Below are 18,766 nucleotides of genomic sequence, written 5' to 3' on the forward strand. Positions count from 1 at the left end.
AGGCCTGGGGGGGAACTCAGCTGCACGCAGCACGGCCTGCCCGAGGCCCCTCAGGGACGCCCGCTCACGCATTCCCCCAGGTGTGGCGCAAGTGCCGGATGCGTATCTTCACGGTGGCCCAGGTGGACGACAACAGCATCCAGATGAAGAAGGACCTGCAGATGTTCCTGTACCACCTCAGGATCAGCGCCGAGGTGGAGGTGGTGGAGATGGTGCGTGAGTGGCCTGCTGTGATGGTGGCTGCTCACCTGGGCATTGCTCCACAGTGCTGGGGTCACGGGGACAGTGTGACATCCCCACCTGCCCATCTGGCTGGCGTGTGTGGCCTTGGAAGGACGCCACTGTGGTGGCATCTCCTTCTTCATGTCCTGGCTTGCTTGGGTGTCAGTTTGTCCTGGCACTGTGCTCTGCACCCGGCACATGACTCAGCCTCTGGTGGGTGAGGTCTGGGGCCTCTGGGCTCCGTGCTTTCGTCCAGTCGGGCTCTGGTTCCCTCAGCTGGAAATGGCCAGCTCGTCTGGATGAATGGAGTCACCAAGGTCAGGCCCATTGTTGTTATCTAAGGACAGGACTCATCACATGCCCCATGCCTCGAGAGAGAGGGTGACACGAGGAGCTCGTATAGCTGGCGCCTGTCCCAGGGCTGTTCTTGCTGCGCTGAGCAGCCCTGGACGGAGCAGCAATGTGTCCTTTATACCTCGATGGTCCTGACTCACCTGTGCTGTGTGCTCATTTGCGTGGTCTGCATAGGTTACTCCTGCTTCTTATGATCAGGGACATTGCCTTGGTGGACACTGGCCTGCACATTGCATGAGTGGACATGTGACCCTGTCTCTGGGGCAGAACTACTGGGGACACAATGTTGGTGGAGGTTGTCCCCAAAGGGCCTTTTCCCTTCCTTATCCATGCGGTACTGCCCCACCTCAGGCCACAGAGCGACTTGCTGTCACTGCTTACAAGCCTCTTGTCTCAACTGGTGTCTTTAATCGTAGGTGAGGCCAGGCCTCCCTTTGTGTATTGTTGGTGGCCTCTGTGTGTTCTCCTGTTAGTTCCCAGGGAGCCTGTTGTCCTAGGCTTGTTTTCCTCCTGCTCTGTCACAGCTTTGTATGGGTCAGGGAGCACAACTGGGGTGTCTCCTCCCGTTTCTACCCCAGGCTTGCTGTTGGGAGTTGTGCATTTGCATTTGGACATTCCTGGCCATCCCGATCTTGTGGACTTGGCTTTCCATAGCTTTTGCTCATGGGTCCTCTCTGTGGACTTGCTCTCCGAGGTCCGATTGGCTTGATTTCCAGTCAGAAAACATCTTTGTGATGTATTAACAGAAGCTGCCCAGGGTTGGGCCCTGGGAGGAGAGGAGGGCCTTGCCAGGGCAGCCCCAGGGCTGGACAGGGAGACCAGCAGAGCCAAGCGTGTGTCCGTCCCTGTGCACCTGCAGTGTGTGTGAGGCCCCCTGCTCTCTGGGCCACAGTCCTGTAGGTCGTTAGCCCTGGGGGCTTCCCTTCTTTCTCAGCCAGCAGTCTTGCTCCAGGGACGTGGTCCCCCGACTGTGTGGGTCACTGATGGTCGTAGTTCAGGCTGACTGCAGTTTTCAGGTACTTGAGGGTAACAGGCGCAGGTGCCATGAGCGTGGAAGGTAACACTGGGGGTCCCCAGGTCCCCCGTACTAAAACGGCTGCCCCTGGTGCTCTGTGCGTTTTCTGTGGGTTTAACCTCTGTGGGTGGTGAGCTCACCTGAGTATAGAACACAATACATGTTATTTATGAGCATGTGCCCCTCGAAGGCAGGCACACCCTGTCCAGAGCCCTGATGCCAGCATTCTTGGTCATTGTGGAGTGGCAGTGTTGTCGTCATGCTGTCTGTTAGTGTCAGAGGATCCCAGGGAGGTGACCTGGATGGGCGGTAGGATGTATCCGATTGTGACCATTGATCCCATGTCACTCTCGTGGCTCCCTAGGCCCACTCTGCACTGGGGTGACTCCTATGAAGGGGAGGACAGCAGGGCCCAGGACACGTGACCGGTCCCCTGCTTAGGCATGCTCGATGTCCTGTGGAGTCTGCTGACGACAGCATTTTTCTGTGCATGCTCTTTACTTCTGTGCCTTGGGACTTTCTAGGTTGAAAATGACATTTCTGCGTTCACCTACGAGAAAACACTGATGATGGAGCAGAGATCCCAGATGCTGAAGCAGATGCAGCTGTCCAAGAACGAGCGGGAGAGAGAGGTGTGTGGTCAGGCACCTGACACCCCAGGCTCTCCCAGAACACAGACTCCGTATGTCCAAGAGCAGGTGGGGGGTGCGTGTGTGAAGGGAGTGGTCGGTACTGTCTGCTCCCCATGCACACACGTGGAGTCTGAGTGGCCATGAGTCCATGGATGGCTGCGTGTGGTGCATGCAGTGTTTGGTGTGGGCTGTTTATGAAGTGCAGGTGTGGCCACCTGTGCCCCTGGGGTGCAGTGTGACCACAATGCTGGCGTCTTCGTGGTCACTTGACACCTGGGGAAGGTATGGAAGACATGATGTCTGCCTTTTCAAGGCTGTGCCCTCATAGGCCTTCCCGGACACACTCAGGTGGGCGTCTCACACATGGGTTTGCATTTGTTGATCAGGGGGAGGGAATGGTTTTCTGTAGGATTGGTCATAGGGGAACAAAACACCCCCTTTCCCAGAACCTCACTGTCCATGAGACTCAGCCAGTCACAGGTCAGACATGGGCCCATGTGGACTGATGGTTGGGATCAGAACAGTGACCACAGTCTACTCTGGCAGAAGGACTCGGGTCCTGGGATGAGTCAGTGAGCGGAGGTTACAGGAGACCTTTCCAGGACCCTGGAAGGATGCCCAGTGTGTCTATGGATGGAGACCTGTTACCATGGACACCTGGCAGCAGCCAGGCTCTGACACTGTCCAGCAGGACCTGGTGGCCTCATTCCTGTCACATGCCTGCAGGCTGCAGGGATCCCTGGGAATGGGCCAGTTTTCCCAGGGTTTTAGTCTAGCTCTAACCAGAGAAAGAGCTCACACCATGGATCAAATGGCTAGGTTAACATGGAGAATTACTAACTCCTGATAAAGTAGGGACTGGAAAAGCAGAGTAAGGGAGGGTAGACTAGGAAGGTCCTGAGTCAGACCCTGAAGTAGAGGTGCCTCCAGACAGGATAGAGGCAGCACGGTGGTTAGCGTCCAGCTGCATGGACCAGCAATGAGTGGGTGGCCTTTGGGTTCTGATTCTGTTGGAAGACTTGGGAAAGACTGGGGGTGGGGGACAGCAAGGGTGCCGAAGGATATAAGGTTTGGACACTTGAGTGAGTGGACGTCACACTGCCACCTGAGGAAGCTGAGGCTGAGCAGCACCACCCAGTGGGCTCTTAATCCACCCAGGCTCAGGCTCCACAGGGCAGGCAGGTGGCCAGGTCCTGTCTGTCCGGATCCCATGGAGGGCATGTCTTGCAGCACAGCCTGTGTTGCTCCTCAGCCTCATCTGCCACAGCTTCCCAGTATCATCTTCAAATGTGAAGCAGGCATGGAGGTATTGGAAAGTGCTGCCCCTGCCTGATGGGTGTCATGGTCAGAGCAGGCCTGTGAACAGCAGCACTGGCCACTTCTCCAAAATGCCGAAGGAGACACTTTCTGGCCGTTTCACGAGGACATTGGTTTGCTAAGTGGGGTCAGCTGTGTGTTCTCAGTCATCATCGTCCCATTGGGTGTCTGTGTGGCAAATGTACTCAGCTTGGATTACTGGTCTCCTTGTGCCTACTGGTCTTACTGGAGCCTGAGCTTCAGCTGTTACCATGTGTTGATGGGCGCCTTGTTCTGTCCGGTCCTCTGCTTCTGGCAGCCCGGATTCAGCCACTCAGGCTCTTGACCCCTTAGGGTCTCTGCCCCTTGGCAGGACATCTAGGCTCTACTGTCCAGTGAGAGAACCCAAGGCCAAGGTCATGGGCACTGCAGTGGCCGTGGGTTTCCCTTCACGTCAACACGTAAAATGTTGTAGAGATGAATGGGTCCTCATCACCTCTTCCCTCATGCCTGGCTGGCCACACCCTCTCAGAGCAGTCCTGGTCTGAACACTGCTCACTGCACGTGTGCCTGGCCTACCTGTGCTATTCAAAGCCCAGGGAATGGTTCAGGTTACAGAGCATCCAGGTGCTCTAGCAGAAGGCAGGTGTGAGCTGGGGCAGGTGAGCACAGAGCCAGGTGCCCCAGTCTGGCCTGGCCTGGCCTGGCCTGACCTCTAGCTTGCTTTGGGCTGGTCTGATGGCCACACATCACCAGGCTGTTAATGTCACATTCACTAGGCATGGTTTGGTTTGCAAGCTTCTGTCGTGTACACACCTCCCACAACTACTTGTTACCCCAGGCCGGCTCACTTCCCTGGGATCTCGGGGTTGGCAGGGGCTGTGGCATATCTCCTGTCTCTGTCCCCTGTCTAATACAGACAGCTTTGGTAGTCTGGACATCCAGACCTCAGACCAAAGCCAGGTGCTCTGCTCCAGGGCCACTGAGCGGGGTTGTTAGGGATCTGCCTGTGTAAGGGTTCAGAGGTGACCCCCACAGGAAAGTCATGCCCAAGACTGAGATCAGATGCCCAGAGGAGAAAGCAGCTTGGTCCCCTCTTAGGGGCTCCAGCAGACCCTCACCCCATGCAGGTTTAGGGAAGCTTGGCTTCCCTCTGCTGGTGGACCTGGTGCTTTTGTGCAAAAGAATATCTGACAGAGGGGTTCTCCATCCATCCAGACCCTTCCCACTTGTGCTGTTCCAGACAAGTGCCCTGCACTGGCCCTGGCAGAAGGAGGTGTGGGTCCAGCCTGCAGTTCCCTTGGCAGCAGGTGCTGGGGTGGAGTTAGAGCAACCTTGTTAGATTCCCAAGGGATCATCTCATCCAAGCGGGAGGCCTGGAGCCTTCCCTGTAGCCCTCCTTAGAGCTGTGTGGCCCCAGCCTGGAGATGAGATTTTTCCTTGATGCCTTAGTTTTTGCCTAAAAGTCCGGAGAGATCTTCAAAGTAGATGAGCTAATTTCTCAGAAATCAAGAAATTAGGAGCTAATAGAAAGTGATTGCCAGAGGCTTCCTCCTCTGTCCTGAGGTATGGTGCAAGCTGCCTATCCAGTCCTGCATGACCCCTCATGGTTCTCTACCAAGCATGTGTCATGCCCTGCACCTTTGCAGACTTGCCCCAAGCCAGACACCAAGCACTGTGGTGTTTTAGTAGCCACCTTCTACCAAGGCAGTGTTCCCCAGTCCCTTGCACTCATTATGACTGCACCTGCAAGCTAGTGTGGTCAAGGCCTTATGGAATATCCAGCTCTGCAGTGGCTGTCACTCTGGGGGTTTTTTGTTATTATTTTGGGGGTCTTTTTTGGCAGTATTGGGGTTTGTACTCAGGGCCTTGTACTTGCTAGGCAGGCACTCTATCACTTGAGCCACTCCACCAGCCCTTCTTGGTGTTGGTTATTTTTGAGATAGGGTTTTGCTTTATGCTCGGGCTGACCTCGAACCATGATCCTCCCACAAAGCTAGGATTATAGGCTCGAGCCTATAATAACTGGTCTGGTTTTGCCAGACCAGTTCACAAGTGCCATACTTGCTGTGTTTGGTGTGAGTGTCTGGGCATTGTGCATGTGACTGTGTGCAGTGCGTGTGCCCAGTTCTGTGTGCTGTGTGTGGTGCCCGGCTGTTCTGTGTGCAGTGTGTGTGGCTAGGCCCAGTGCATTTGGGCACTGCATTTGATCATCAGTTATGGGTGTCGTCAAGTCATTTCTTCTGAATAATTTCTATTAGGGCAGTGAATCCCAACCACATAAAATAACATAAGACAAAATGACCAGGGTCAGGGAGGAAAGGGGTCAGACAGAGCACCACAGGGAGAACTGAGGCAGGACATCGCTGTGGCGCTGGTGAATTTGTGCCCACCTCACGGTGTCCATATTAGCTTCCCAAGGGGCCCCTAGGTAGCACGCTGGCCTGCAGTAGAGCAGGTCTGAGGATGGGCTGGACTAGAAAGGGAGGATCTTCAAGTTGGCACTTCACCCCTTGTTACACCTACAGCTAGGGGCAGGGCGGTGCCACGGGGACACTTTTCCTTTTTAGTCCTCCCGGGGCTGCCAGGTGGCCCATCCTGTGACTGGTGCCCACCTTCCCTCACAGAGCCCAGCTGTCAGACATAGCTGGCTTCCTTGAGGGACCAGGCCCTCCTGAAGATGGGGACTATGTGGGAGGTGTCCTGTGGCACAAGTGTCCCCTCCTGTCAGAGTCCTGAGCCTTTCTCTTCAAAGCAGGAGGGCAAGGTGGGAAGAGATGAGAAGGGAGTGAAGAGTGGGTCTAGAAGCCCAGGAGACCTGTGGGAGGGGTGGGGGGCAGTGCCAGGCCCCTGTGGGAGGCTCTGGTCCAGGGGTCCCATGTGCTGCTCACAAAGTCCTCTTGGTTCTGTGGCCAGCCTGGTGTGTGGATTGCTTTCCCTGTGGGGTGGCTCTGGCTGGCTGCTGGCTATGCTAAGTCCTGCGCCGCCCACCCTCCCCAGGCCCAGCTGATCCATGACAGGAACACTGCGTCCCACACCACAGCAGCCGCCAGGACCCAAGCCCCATCAGCGCCTGACAAAGTGCAGATGACCTGGACGAAGGAGAAGCTGATCGCAGAGAGGCACAGGAGCAAGGACACCAGCACGTCGGGATTCAAAGACCTCTTCAGCCTGAAGCCGTGAGTGTCCACTGTGGCCTTGGGCAGTGGGCAGAGCCCAACTGTGCCAACCCACAGTGAGGACAGTCTCTTCCTTGCCCACTAAGGACTTCAGGGAGGTGTCCACTGACCATCAGGCCCATTAGGCTTGGACTCGCTGGCCCAAAGCTGTGTCCTCCTCTTGGTGCCAGCAAGCCGGGCAGTGAGGTGGAGGTACAGGTTGCATGTTGGCTGGTGGTGGACTCCACACAGCTGCATGAGTGCGTCTGCGCCATCTCAGACAGGTGGAGCTTCCAGACAGATTCAGGGTTCCTGGCTCTTCCCTGCCAGTTGTTTAAGCTGACCGTGGGCTCCAGGGCACCCCAACCTCAGCTGCCGTAGTGTAGCATCAAAGTCTCATGGCTGCTTTGAGCCACGGCTATCAGTGTGGCTGGTCTCATTGACACAGATCCCAGGAGAGGGCCAGGGCCACTTCTCGTCTGGGTCTTCAGTGGAGGGGCTGACCCTAAAGTCTCTAATTCCCACGAGGACCAAAGGGCTTTCTGGGTCCTGAGGGGTGGGACCCCTGGAGGAGAAGGGCCAAAGTCAGCTTTTCTGTCAGCTAAGCAGGGCAACCTCATGTGTCCTGTGTGTGGTGGGACAGGTACGTCATCCTCTGGACTAACCTGCTGTCTGTTCTTCTCTTCCGTGTAGAGAATGGGGAAACCTGTAAGTCCACCTGCATTGCTTAACTGCCTCTTAGCCGTGGTTACCCTGCATGCCTGTGTGTGCGCAGCCCTGTGTAATGTGTGGCTCTGTGTGTGTGCAGCCCTATGTGCACAGCCCTGCATGTGTGCAGAGTCCTGTTTGCCTTGCGCATCTGCTCAGAGTGCCCAGGACACACACCAAGGTCACGTGATGCTACAGATGGTCTGTGAGGGATGGTCCTGAGCCACTGCAAGAGGAGGCAGGCATGCCCTTACCACAGCAATGTCACAGTCACCCCACAGCCCTCCAGGTCCAGGCGCTTCATGCGGAGTCGCCTCCCAGCACACTGTACCTGTCTACCCTGGAAGCTGCTCCTTCTCCAGTGGAAAGCGGTGTGGGTCAGCTCTGTGATTAGGCTGCCTGCATCTGAGTTCCAGGGATGAGGGTCCAGGCCAGGATGTCTAGGGCAGGGGTCCACAGTTGGATATCCAGCTTTTGGGAGGACCTGTCCTGAGGCTGCCTGGACACACCACTGTCTCAGTCCCTCTGTTTTGTCCCTGGCTCTCCCTAGTCCTCCTGGCTGTCGTCCCTCATAGGGCAGTATTGGAGTCGGTGCTGATCTGGGGCTCTTGGCCACGTGGCTGCACCTGACTCTCAGACACTGAGGAACCCCCAGGAAGTTTGGCCCATCTTCGGGGAACTGAGGCCTGCCATGTACTGGAACTCTTGACTTCTTCTCATCTCTGTAAATTGGAAAGTGCCTCAGAGTTTATTAACTAAACGAAAAACACAAGGTCAGAAAGACGCTCCAGAGATCAGAGACCGGGCCCCTCTCCTACTTGGTCCAAGAGTGAGATGTGCTGACTTCTCCCTGGAGCACATTGAGGAGTGTGAATGCATGCTTGTGTGTACTGGTGTGTGTGCACATTCGGTGCACACACATGTTGGTGCACATTCATGAGAACCTGTTAGCATATGTGCGTGTGCACACAAGTGTGCATGTTTGTGTGTGCACTTTCTGTCTTTCTGTATACACCTTGGCCGATCTTAGTTGGCTCTGCTAGTAACTAACTGAGGACATGTGACTTCACCCTCTGCTCCTGGGACTTCCAGACGCCCTGTCTAGAAAGCTCGTCACTAAATTCAACCTTCCATATGAACCATTTCCTTGTTTACTGATTCACACCAGGATGCTGGAGAGTGGGGCAGGCTTCAGGTAGCTTCTGGAACCCTGAGCGCCACTCCTGGTCCCCCTGGTGCCTCTCCAACCTCCATGGGGTGTGCTGCTCGGGAACCCCAAACCTCAGAGGCGAAGGTTATGTGTGATTTCCAAGTTCTCCTCACATACCTTAACTGCTGTCTGACCAAACAGTTAACTGTGTGTGGCCTGTCCAGGCAGCAAGCTCAGGGTTCTTGTAATGATCCTGGTATGCCAGGGACAGAGACCCACCTGCAATTTCATCAGATTAAACTGGAGAGAAAAGATAAGGGGCCTTTGCCTGGTCTCTACCTGGTAATTGGTTTAAACAAGCTGGTTTATTTATTTGGCTTAATGGTTGAGTTGGTAAAGTGCACGAGCCTGGGACCTCAGGGCCTTTCCCTGAGCCTGTAAGTGGTGGCCTCCATCTATTTTCTGCCCGTCTCTGCATGTGTGGCATAGGTGGTCCGCACTCAGAAGGGCTGCAGTCAAGATCGTATGAGTAGATGAATGGGCTGGCCACAGAGTGTATCTTGTGATTTCAGAGCCAGCACAGACAGGTGTGGCCTGCTTAGGGGTTGCAGCTTCCACAGGGTGTCCCACAGTGGCTTCCTAACCACCAGTTCCACGTGGGTTGACCTGACTCCCTGGAGAGGGAACTGACCACCTGTTCGAGGACATGGGATGCACTAGGAGGCCAGGCTTCTGTTCTGCGGGTGCATGAGTGCCATTCTGTTTCAGGAAGTGAAAGTCTGCAGCATCCAAACTTGGATTCTGCACCCCAGAGGCTGTGAGTGGGCCTCCAGGAACACTTTGAGAAGTGTTGCACGGCCACAGTAGCACCTGAGCAGACCATGTAGAATACCTGTGACATTCTGCTCTGTGGTCTCCAGACATGCAGGCTTTAGCTGCAGCCATCGTCTAGGGTGGCCCAGGGCAGGAACAAGAGGGGACCCAGGTAGCTATGGGCTCCTGTGCTCAACCTCAATGCTCTGCTAAATCCCAGCTGCATTACAGAACCAGAGTGTGTCAGGCCTGCGATGCCACACGGGTCATGTAGAGGAGTCTCTGAACTTCTTTTCTGAGTGCCTGACCCCTCCCGCCTTCCATGCACAAACTTGTGCCTATGTACTCCACTTGGCAGCACCAACACAGGTCAGGAAATGATGTAGGGATTCTATAGGAGGTGTCAGAGGCCTGAGAGGCACCCGAACCCTCAGTGCCTTCCTAATGTCCTCCTGGATTGCAGCTGTGCCATGTCTCCGCTTCTGCTTTGCAGGTATAGTTCACCACGTGTATCTAGTTTACCGGGCCTGTTGCAGCCGTAGGAAGCTTGGCAACTTAGTGATGTGCGCTCAGTTCGAGAATGTGTTGGGCCAAATGCTTCTCATTGCTAAATTTTCTGCACGGCTGGTCATCAGATGATTTCCGCTCGTGTGGAATCACCTCCTCTGGACTCTTCAGGGTCCGGGAATTCGTCCAACCCCTGGCCTTTCTAGCATGCGTGAGCACAGTGGGCGGGTCAGGCGGCTGAAGGCCCCGCCCGCCCACCACAGCCGCCCCTCCTGCAGGGACCAGTCTAACGTCAGAAGGATGCACACAGCTGTGAAGCTCAACGGCGTCGTCCTCAACAAGTCCCAGGATGCCCAGCTGGTCCTCCTGAACATGCCAGGGCCCCCCAAAAACCGGCAAGGCGACGAGAACTGTATCCTTTCCTGCAGCCCTGCCTGCCGGGGTGTGGGAGTGCTGCTAAGCAGTTCTGTTACAGTTGGTGCTGTGGCAGGACCTCTGTCCTCCCCTCCGGAGGTCCCCGAGCTAAGATTGGCGAGGGGCCACTGGGGCAGTGTCCACTCTCTTTCCCATGCTGCCCCTGTGGGTGCAGGAAGACAGGGACACAGCTGGGGAATAAGCCTGGCTGCTGAGGTTGGAGGATTCCAGAGCATTCGGAGAGGGGTTGGAGTCAGGTCCCTTCCTGGCGTTTGGAGAAAGGACTCCCATTTGAGCCACTGGAGACCAGGACAGCACTGCCTGGGATGTGGCTTTTTTTTTTTTTTTTTTTTTTTTTAATCGTACTAGGGAGCAGGCCAGAGCCTCTACCCCTGAGCTGTACACTCAACCCCAGGATTGCTCAATTTTTTGTTGGGGTGTTGGTGCTGGACTGCGGCAGGCAATGTGGACGCCAGAGGGTGAGGCAGTAGCAGCCCATGTTCTCTGTGATTGACAGGCCTTGATGGGGAATGTGATGCCCCACGAGTTAAGGTGATGGGAGGGGACACAGAGACTGTGTCTGAGTGTCCAGCAGGGCCAGTCAGCATGAGCATGGGCTTGGTCCACACTCTGTCAGTTGGGGATGGCAGTTGCCAGGCCTGGCCTTGAGCGTGCAGGTCAGCCTGTCCTGAGCAGGGCTCTTGGCCTGAGTGTGTGCCCACTGCCTGTTGTACCAGCCCATGTCCCCAAGCCCTGTGTGCACCCCAGGGCAATCCTGAGGTTCGTTGCCCACTGCCTCCCCCCGACCCTGGCCTTGGTGGGAGGCCTGGCTCTCAGGTTTGGAAATTCAAGTCCACTGGCCACAGCTTTAGGACTTTATGCTTTGTCGGTAACAAGGACATCAGCATCTCTGGGTCTCTTGCTAGGTGGCTACATGGGATTACAGAGGGACTGGGCCTTAATCCTGGGCCCAGAGCCTTGGGAGGACACCTCCAGTTTTCCTACTCAGAGACTGCCTAGCCAGGCTGCTTGCATGTGACAGGATCCCTGGGTTCTGGCTCTGCCCTGCTTACCTGACAGGTTTCTGGTGGGTGGCTATCCTTGCTCTGTCCCTGCCTACTCTCCTTGGGCCCCCAGAAGTAGCCGCTTCCTCTCCCTGCTCTTCTTTATAGCACCTTCTCCTCCCCTCTTTTCTTTGGAGTTCCCCAGGCCCACCCCAAGCCCCTTGGTCTGCCTTTCTCTGCCTTTCTTGGCCTTAGACTGAATCTGTGTTGTAAGACGTCACCCCTCTGTGTAGCCCAGATAGAGCTGTGTGTCCTTAACTCTGCCACTGCAGACATGGAATTTCTCGAGGTCTTGACCGAGGGGCTGAACAGGGTCCTACTGGTCAGAGGTGGTGGCCGGGAGGTCATCACCATCTATTCCTAACTCCTGAGAACACCAGATGGACCTGGATGGGGTGAGGACATGGACAGTGTCAGCAGCCTGGGCCAGGCTCAGACCCACAGGGATACCACACAGTGATGACTTCCTACAGATGTTTTAGACCCACCGTCTCAGCTCCCTCTAAGCAGAAGATGCTTCAGGCAGCACTGAGTACATGAGCGTGGGACTGGACGGCTCCTTGGATTTGTCTGAGGCAGAGCTCAGAGTGCCCAGGGACCTGGAAATAGCCGGTTCCCCACCGAGGTCAGAGCCAGCCAGCACAGCCCAGGCTCGGCCTCCAGATTCCAGATACCCGTCATGGCTGCATTGTCCACACTGTGGCCGTGCCATTTCACTCCTGCCCCATCCAGAATACTCGTGAGCAAGCACACGGCCCTTGGGGCTGAAGCCAAACATTTGCCATGGCTGTAGGCTCCCTTCGGCCCCTCACTTTCCTCTGTTCCTCTGAGCACCCTCACTTGTGCTTCTGTATGCTGAACAGAGTGCTGAGGACTGTCCCCCTTCATTGCCCACCTCAGCATGACCCTGTCCACACTCCACAGGCAGGGAAAGGGAGCCTGGTGTTTTGGGACTAGGATGGGTCACTAGTCAGCCATATGGTGCCTCAGCTGTGCTCCAGTCTAGATTCACATCTGAAGCGGGTCCAGCCACCTCCTCTTGTGGGAACCCAGCCACTTCATTTCATAAGCACTGATGGGCCCCACAGCCCAAGGGCTTCTGGGGACCTCGTGCAGGTAACTGTACCAAGACCCAGGGTGGGACAGGCAGAGTGTAAACCCAAGACTGCCCCATGCTGTCCACAACGCACAGCAGGAGCCCTCCAGAGCTCAGTACAGACGTGGCTTGCGTCTGATTCTACCTGTGTGACATGTCGGCTCCACTGCTCGCTCTCCAGGAAGGAGAAGGCAGCCTCAGAGACCTGGCACCATGGTCTGGCCGAGTTCCCCACATCCCTGCCAGGGGCGTGTGCCTTGCACGGTGGGGCTGCAGGAGCCCACTGTACCTTTCAAGGACCCTTCAGAAGATTTGCACTTTACCCTCAAGCTTCCTGCTTTGTAGGTCACGTTCTTGCTCACAGGCTGTGGATCGTAGCAGCAATTCATGCCTCGCGTTCTGTTTGGGATATTTATTTATTTAAACACCCTGAGGCAGTGTGATAATTGTGTCGTCCATAAAGAGATTGCTTTGTGCAAAGCCCCACTTCACCAGGCTCTTGGCTTTCTCCGGCTTGCAAGGTCCCCAAGGGAAACAGCCCTGTCCACGGAGTTCAGGGCAGAGGCTTCAGAGGGATGTTGGGTGCCGAGAGGGTCAAAGTGACTGCTGCCCAGCATGGGGCCCTGACAGCACTGTGGGGCCCAGAGTTTCATGTTCCTGCCCACTTTGGGTCAGCTCTGTATTAAGCAGCCTGACTCACCTGAGTCCCAAGGGCTCTGCCCCAGAGCAGAGCAGGCAGAGCGCCTAGGAAACAGCCCCTGGTGGCAGAGCGGCATCCAGGTCCCAAACCCTCACAGTAGTTGTCTGGCAAGAGCTGGGGCCCCCCAAGCCTCCCCACCTGTGCCCAGCCTCTCCCTGGCAAACTTCTTGTCCCCGTTAACTGTAGCCATTCAGAATCCAATTCATGTTTTTCTTTTATAGGTTCTTGTCTTTGTTTGATTTTGTTAGTGGAATAAAGTCCTGAAATCTGAGTGTGTCTGGAGAATCTAGCTTGCCTCCTCTACCATAAAGTTTACCAGCTGGAGAAAATGCAGGCAATGGGGCTTCCTGCAGGCCCAGCTCGGGTGATGAGGACCATCATATGCCTGGGCAGGAGAAGCCATGAAAACACAAAAGGGACCTGTCCTGCCTGGCCTTGCACATGGGGCTCAGTGAGCATTGCTGATGGCCAAGAGAAATCTGTTACCAGACACCCTACCAGAGACTTTAAGGCCTCCTGCTCCAGGGACACTGGACACACTTGGGAGGGGGGTGGGAAGGGAGTGACTCAGAGAAGCCCCATGTGGAGGGGTCCTGTCCCCAAGACAGACACTTGGCACTGTCACTGGATTGAGGCCCCTCCAGAAGTTGTCTAACTGGGGATGATTGCCTCACCCAAGGTGAGAGGAGCAAGCAGGTGTGACCAGAACTGAGGGAGCAGAGAGGCCCTTTGGGGGTGGGAGGTGACGTGAGGTGGCCTGGACAGGCAGATTTTCTGCCCGTGTGGGATGTGGGCCAGGAGGAGGGTCACCTTCCAGGACCTACCCAACTCTGGGCTTGGCTGGCCTGGATGGTGTGGGTGATTGAGGTGGGGTGCTGAAGGCTTGGCAGCCTTAGGCAGTACTGGGGTGGTCAGAAGGGCAGAGCTTGCCCTCTGCTTCCTGAACTCACCTTTGTGGCAGGCAGGAGCAAAGTGGCAGAGAGCTCAAGACAGAGCCCCAGGGAGGCAGGCAGGGCCACCCTGGAGTTCTGGTAGGTTCCTAACTGATACCTCATCTTCCTGGGAAGGAGGGGACAAGAGATAGGTCCCAGCATGTGGACAGATGGCCACCCAAGACCAGGAAAAGGTGTTTGGATGGAGCCCATGGTCAGAAGCTGCAGCCTGAGGCTGGCAGAACTCCCATTGAGGCAGGGTGTCTCGGAGATGCCTTCCTTCTCTCAAAAGTGGTTTATCTGGGGACACAGCTGTCCAGGTGTGAGACCATGTTGTAACCACAACCCACGCCTGCAGATACCGTTCCTTGCTCCCTCTGCTGCTACCATAACTGCTCCTGTGTGAGGCCTTTCTGCACCCAGCAGTATGGGGACAGGGCATCATACCTTTGGCCTTCCCACCGACAGAGCTGCATGACCCTCCCCTAATAGTGGCCCTGAGGACCCCGAGCCCCCAGTCTCAAGCCAACCTACTGCACCCTTCCCAGACCCACTGTTCTCATCCACATGTGGAGGACATAAGTGACCATGTCCACAGTGACCCACTATTGGTGCCCATAAGTGACTTTTGTTTTGCTTTTGACAGTACTGGGGTTTGAACTCAGGGCCTCATGCTTGCTCTACCACTTGAGCCACTCCACCAGCCCCCTTTTATTTATGATGGGTTTTTTCCAAGCTATTTCACGTTTGCCCATGCTGGCCTCGAACCGCCATCCCCAGATCTCTGCCTCCTGAGTAGCTAGGATTATAGGTGTAAGCCACCAGCACCGGTACTGTTTTGTTTTTGAGGGTCTTGCTATTCAACTCAGGCTGGCCTCGAACTTGTGATCCTCTTGCCTCATCCTCTCTAGTGCTGGGATTCCAGGCATGTGTCACCATGCCCAGCTAAGTTTTGTTTTCATTTTGTTCTCATTTTTCCATCTCTTTAAGGCTCAAGAGTGCCGCTCTGGCCCTAAGGCCTAGTCTGTGGTCCAGTCCTGCAGGCTGTTTTGGTGTGACATGGATTCCTCTGCTTCTCAGCATTCAAACAGCAGCAGATGCTTTGGGCTTGCAGGTGAACCACCTGCCTCATACTTGCTTTTAAAACCTGAGCTTGGGGCTGGCTGCGGTGATGGATGACTGCTTCCAGCTGCTCAGGAGGTAGGGGAAGAAGGACCCCAGTTCAAGGCCAGCTCTCATGAAACGTGAAAAAAGAAAAGGATGAGGTGTGGCTCAAGGGGTAGAGCTCCTGCCAAGTAAGCATGAGGCCCCAAGTTTAAACTCCAGTCCCAAGTAACCAATGAGCCTTCACATGACCTGCCGCTCACTCTCGGGGTCTCTCCTCTCTTCCTCAGCTGCTCAGTTGGGTCCTGGCCCAGGAGCGTCGGGGGACGCCAGTCTGTGACATCACTCATGGCCTGAAGGGACCCCTTAACTTGAAGTCAGCACAGGAATGCCACACACTAAGCAACAGGGCTTTTGGCGATGACTGGCACTCTTCTCCAAGTGCTGCTGTGGTCAGGTGGTGATGTCAACATGCCAGGCTCAGGTAGCTGGGTCCTTGCATGGCGGCTGACCCCACAGCCCACAGTACACCAGTGGTGTGTTGTGGCGCCATGTCCAAGGGAGCTGGCCCCGTGCTCTGCTCACCTGGCTGCTGCTGGCCTCCGGGCCAACCCAGCACAGGCAGGGGCATAGCACAGTCTCCACGTGCACTGTCCAGCAGCAGGCCTCAGTGTACCCGCAAATGGCCAATCCTCCCTGTGTTGGAGCCCAGCTCACAGGAGACACCAGCGCAGAAATCCTGAGGGATTTTCAAAGGGGCGTGAGAGGGAGGGAGGGGAGTAAGGGCAAGGTGGCATTGGCGTCTCCTGACTGACAGACGTGTTTACAAGGCAGCCCGACTCCTCACGAACGACGACGACCTACACAGCCCAAGATGAAGTGCCTAGAGCTGAATTCAGGGTTTAGAGTTTTCACTGTTGGGGTTTCTTAGAGCAATACAAAAAGCCCTTCCCCATCGATATGGACTTGGGTGCACCTGCACGTGTATCCGTGTCCTTCTGTGTGAGTGCAAGCCGAGCAGTCGTGCCCTTCACACACACCCTCCGCGACGCTGCCCGCTGTCTGTACCTGTGGCCACTCAGTGTAGCTGGACTGACTGTAACTCTCTGGAGACACAGGGTGTAAAGTTACAAAATGCACCTATTTTTATTGTGTGAGAAGAAAATCCAAGATCATTTAGCCTCAGAAACAATAGTACAGGACCACCTGCCGACTCACAGGGCGTAGAGACTCCCCTGCAGGGTCCTGCCTCAGGGAACCACATCGACCACCACCGGCCTAGGCGCCCAGCTGTGAGGAGCTGCCGAGGGCCTCCCTGCACCCCACAGCCCTTACAGGAAGGAACACCTAGGAAATGTCACATCTGTGTCACGAGTAACATGACTGTTCACATCTGACAGCATCTGCTAACTGACCTGAGACGCTGCCCATGTCCACTTAGGATGCTGCGCCACCCTGCACTGCCCATGGAGCACCGGCTACCTGCCACCAACCTGCGTCTGCTCTCTGAGCTCACCTCCACACTTCCTGCTGATTCCTGGACTGTCCTTGTTCTGGCTCTGCATCTTTTAGGGAAACCAAGGATACGGGACACAGCAAGGAAAAGCCGCTCCGCAGACCCACCCCCTTGGCTTTATAAGCGGCTAAGTGCAAGGCTGGGTTGGTTGACCTCATGAAAGGCTTTGCCTATCTACTCCCAGCCTTGCTGGGGTGACCAGAAGTTCCTGAAGGTTGAAGCACCATGAGGACTTGCCAAGAGCATCCAAGGAATCTCTATAACTCTTGGGCCCCACTCCAGAATCATACGTGAAAGCAGATCAAACGGGTTTTCTGCACTCACGCCCGGTTTTTATGGATTACACAGAATAGTTTGTAACTAGGAACCGTCAGTGGCATCAGGCATGCTGGTGTCCAGACGGTTTTGAGGAAAAAGGACACAGAGGAGGGCTTTGTCACAAGTGTCTGGCCTGGCACTGTCTCCCCCACGCCCACCTGTCATCTGCAGCCAGTGGACGCAGGGCTCCGTGCCGGGCACACCAGCCCCCGCTCTGTGTCCCGTGGAGGGCGTGCAGTCCTTGTGTGCGTGGCACAAGCAGGGCGCTAGGATGGGTGGAAGTGGTGGTGGTGGTGGTGGTGGTGGTGTTCGTGGTGGTGGTGGTGTTCATGTCGCTGGATCATAGGCACCGTGTAGCCCTCGGCCCCCAGCATGGGCGGCAGGTCCCGCACCACTTCATGCTCCACCACGGCGGGCTGGCCGTGCACAGCCTTGAGTGGCGAGTGACCCTCCCTGGCCTTCTGCCGGTATCGTTTGTGGCCGTAGGGCTGTGGCGGGGGCTGCGGAGGGGGCTGTGGGAGGTGGTGGCCATCCTGAGTGGCCTGGGGTGGAGGGGCAGCTGGCAGGCAGTGGCCAAGGGCTTTTCCAGGCTTGCTGCTGCCTGGCACCCCAGATGGCTTCCCCAGACCCTTGGGAGACCTGAGGAACTGCTTCTCTGGCCCCTTGAGCCGGGGCTGTGCAGCCAGGGCCCGGGCAGCAGGCTCTGCAGCTGGAACCAGGTGCTCTGCCAGCACCTGGGATCTGCGGTGGTACATGGCATAAGCATCAGACTCTTGGGAGCGAGACCTGCTTGGGAGGTGTGTGGCCCTGCCGTGGTGCTCCTGTCTGGCCTGTGTTGGCGGTGACCCTGCAGACAGGACACAGAGCAGGGTCACTGTAAGCCCTGAAACACATGGTCAGGCCTATGCCAGGAAATTCCCATCTGAGGCAGCCTGGTGGCCAGGTCAGTGGTCAGATGGTCACATGCCCCAAAACAATGGGCAGGGAGAGGTAACAGAGCCCAGCTATAATTGGGAACTGTCCTGGATCTGCCCTGGACTCTAGCTGAGTCAGCTCCACACCTGGGGACCCTGGCTGTCACCCCTAGTGCTCTGCCATTTTGGGGACCTGCTGTCTGGCTCTGCAGGCCCCTTGTCCCTCTGTGAGTGGAATTTCCTCCTTGGCATGACTGGGACCCTGCCTGGGACACTGGGGCAGAAAGCTGTATAAAATCAGGGGACACTCCAGAGAAGGGCCAGAATTCAGTGCCTCCCGCCAACAGACATCCAAAATGACCCACTGGGGCTTCATGAATGCAGATTAAGCCATTTCGATTAGGCTGTGTAGTGACCTCAGAGGTGGGGTCTCACACAGCACATGAGGCTCCCTGGTGACAAAGAGCCAGCTCCATCCAGCTAAGTGTCAGCTTCAGCACACGCGTCCTGCTGGGGACCCCAGCCGGGATGTGTGGAGTGGATGAAGGAGCTCACTGACACGTTTCAGTGTCTGGTTGGTTGGGCTGACTCCTCCTTGCCCTCAGGGACGCCCTAATGTGTGGTGGGGTCCTTGAGGCCAGCCCTCAGGGAGTGGGCCAGGCTGGTGGATCCTTCTGAAGGCCATGAGGGGAAGGAATAGCCACCATACGCACTGCAGCCGCCACCTCTTATAACCAAGCTGGAAATCTGTCCTAAAATGCCCATTTCCCCACAGGCAGTGTCTTCCTGGATCTAAACCCAGCAGTCTCGCACGGCTCCTGGCCCGGGGATGCCTCCCTCTCGCGCACACACC

General features: G+C 56.1%; 2 protein-coding genes across 12 annotated transcripts in view; one reads left to right on the forward strand and one right to left on the reverse strand.

The window, feature by feature from the left end:
- Positions 1–13,400, forward strand: part of Slc12a7 (solute carrier family 12 member 7) — an 89,843-nt gene extending 76,443 nt beyond the window's left edge. For 5 of the 8 annotated variants that reach the window (XM_074077772.1, XM_074077775.1, XM_020187553.2 and 2 more), the window contains 6 exons: positions 81–212; positions 2,116–2,223; positions 6,520–6,698; positions 7,371–7,385; positions 10,134–10,267; positions 11,606–13,400. In XM_074077772.1, the coding sequence (XP_073933873.1) occupies positions 81–212; positions 2,116–2,223; positions 6,520–6,698; positions 7,371–7,385; positions 10,134–10,267; positions 11,606–11,697 (660 nt within the window). In that variant the 3' untranslated portion in view covers positions 11,698–13,400. Of the gene's footprint in view, positions 1–80; positions 213–2,115; positions 2,224–6,519; positions 6,699–7,370; positions 7,386–9,841; positions 10,091–10,133; positions 10,268–11,605 lie in introns of those variants that run through there. The other 3 variants (XM_074077773.1, XM_020187552.2, XM_074077777.1) reach the window with 2 other exon arrangements.
- Positions 12,827–18,766, reverse strand: part of Nkd2 (NKD inhibitor of WNT signaling pathway 2) — a 31,914-nt gene continuing 25,974 nt past the window's right edge. For 3 of the 4 annotated variants that reach the window (XM_020187555.2, XM_074077779.1, XM_020187554.2), the window contains one exon: positions 16,288–17,846. In XM_020187555.2, the coding sequence (XP_020043144.1) occupies positions 17,266–17,846 (581 nt within the window). In that variant the 3' untranslated portion in view covers positions 16,288–17,265. The other variant, XR_012449259.1, reaches the window with a different exon arrangement.

Source organism: Castor canadensis, chromosome 6, assembly GCF_047511655.1.
Source record: "Castor canadensis chromosome 6, mCasCan1.hap1v2, whole genome shotgun sequence".
In the NCBI taxonomy this organism is placed as follows: domain Eukaryota; kingdom Metazoa; phylum Chordata; class Mammalia; order Rodentia; family Castoridae; genus Castor; species Castor canadensis.